The 2,010-nt window shown below is 41.2% G+C and overlaps 2 protein-coding genes across 2 annotated transcripts in view; one reads left to right on the forward strand and one right to left on the reverse strand.

Moving 5' to 3' along the window:
* gcnt7 (glucosaminyl (N-acetyl) transferase family member 7) overlaps positions 1-1,950 on the reverse strand; it is a 12,719-nt gene extending 10,769 nt beyond the window's left edge. Inside the window, exons 1-2 of the mRNA XM_079680944.1 lie at positions 706-1,950; positions 1-608 (exon numbers count right to left, since the gene is read on the reverse strand). The exon at positions 1-608 is cut by the window's left edge and continues 131 nt beyond it. Of these exons, the coding sequence (XP_079537070.1) occupies positions 1-608; positions 706-912 (815 nt within the window). The 5' untranslated portion in view covers positions 913-1,950. The remainder of the gene's footprint in view (positions 609-705) is intronic.
* Positions 1-2,010, forward strand: part of rtf2 (replication termination factor 2) — a 21,288-nt gene that overhangs the window by 12,439 nt on the left and 6,839 nt on the right. The window lies entirely within an intron of this gene.

A 2,010-nucleotide genomic window follows, 5' to 3' on the forward strand; every position in this document is an offset into this window, starting at 1 on the left:
GCTGTTCCAAAATACACTGGCAGATTGTGTGGAGGATGACCTTTCTTCAGTCTAAATCTTGTAGCTACATGTGAGCCTACTATCTCCCTGTGCTGGAGCTGAGTCCTGTGCTTCATAGACTCGGGCTGCTTGACCCCAGGCGTCATGTTCCTGTCCCTCCACTGTTTGCTCTGCATGTACCGCACTAGTTCCAGGTTGCTTTTGACGGGGAAATCCTGTCCACACAGATTCACCACCTTCCTCCAGCCTATCTTGGACTTTGATAAATCCTTCATGCAGTTTATGTCCGCTTGAAGGCGGGAAAAGCCAGCGTATGTCACTGTCTCTCTTTGGCTGGAGAGGAAGGTATTTTTAAAGCAGCCGACAAGCTTCAGTACAGCCGCCTGGTACTCCACTGAAGCCTTATTATCAACATGAATGCAGTACACATTTTGTGGCATGTAAATGGCGCGTAACAGGCGCACAAATAGCTCCAGCTCCTTGTGAACGGTCACAATGAATGCTAAAGGGTAGTCCTCCTCCTCACGACTGAGAGGTTTTGTGATGAAGTGTAGGTCTCTGGTCAAGTTAGAACACTGCATGCGACTATTCATAATGTAGCTTTCTAACTGTAAACGGAAACAAAATAGGTATATTAACATCCAAAAATACTTAAAAATGACTCTTCAGTATCATTTGTCTGTATACTATATGTATTAAACCTACCTGGCAGTCACGCCGGTACCTCTCCACTCCCTCCTCCATGCTGGGCAGCAAAGCTTTACATTCAGTGGAGAAGGACCTGCAACTTGGAGGCTCGAACACTTTGGGCTCTGTTGGCATCCTGGTCCTCATGTAAATAACTGAACAGATGATAATACTCATCCCCAGGCACAACAGGAAGCTGCATTTTGTCCCCTCTAGCTGGTGCATAATAGACCTTCTTCCCCGTATCCAAACGCCACCACAGATTCAACTCCTGCAAAAAAGACATCCGATTGGTTATTGCGCTGAGGACCCTGAGGGGTGTTAAACAGGGTTAGATATGTAGGTTAGCACTAATTGATGAAGCCAGTATTACGTCTATTATTAACAAGTATATGAGACATAACTGGCAACACAATGTCTCTTTCTGGAACAGCATTTAAAAGTAGTTTGATATGAATGTTTTCATCCCTGCTAGTATTTTCTTTTTAACTAAGTGGAAATTATCGTGCGGTTGATGGTATACATTTCATAATTGCTCAAATATCAAGTAATAATAACAATCTAATACTGGTTATAGTTTTTATTTGAAGGTTAATATTCATTCAGTAATAAAACAATTAACGTTTTGTTTAGCAATACTGAAAGCAGTCGCTGCTTTAATAAAAACATGCTATTATTTTAGGAGTAACATATTCAAGGTGAAACAGATAGCCATAAGCAATCATACAACATTTTTGAAAGATATGAGGATACTTGATATCAAGCTTGCTTTGCCTGTGCTAAGCATTGTTTTGCCTATGTTTGGTTTGTGTTCCTTATCAAAGTTAGCGACAATTTGCTCTTTCCTTTGTCTTTATCAAAATAATTAAAAAGAAATCCTAAACTTTTCAGCCTGCGACCCCTAAAATAACAGTGCCAGAAACTGGAGACCCCCGGGGGTCTTCCGCACTCTCGCGGGAATATCTCCGCAATGGAGGGAGGCTAAGTTCCACTTTTGATTGCATCATATAGCCCAGCGCAACACCTTCGTCAAACATGTTGCCACTTGTTTGCACCATTTTCAGGCGATTTGCAATCTGTTCTAGAAAAAACAATGGATATATTTTATGAACATTTATCCATGCTGAAAGTAGATCATTTAGATGTGTTAGGAGTGAGATAGAGATTATATATCTAATATATGCATCTGATGAAGCATTGCATGAAGTCTGTTGATGATCAGAGGCTGTTGTTGGGGCTGCATTAACCTTTTTTTATTTTAGTTTTGTTGACCGACAATGCAGGCCTCAGAGTTAAACTTGGGCCTGCGACCATAGTTTTATT

This window comes from Notothenia rossii (assembly GCF_949606895.1).
Source record: "Notothenia rossii genome assembly, chromosome: 5".
NCBI lineage: Eukaryota > Metazoa > Chordata > Actinopteri > Perciformes > Nototheniidae > Notothenia > Notothenia rossii.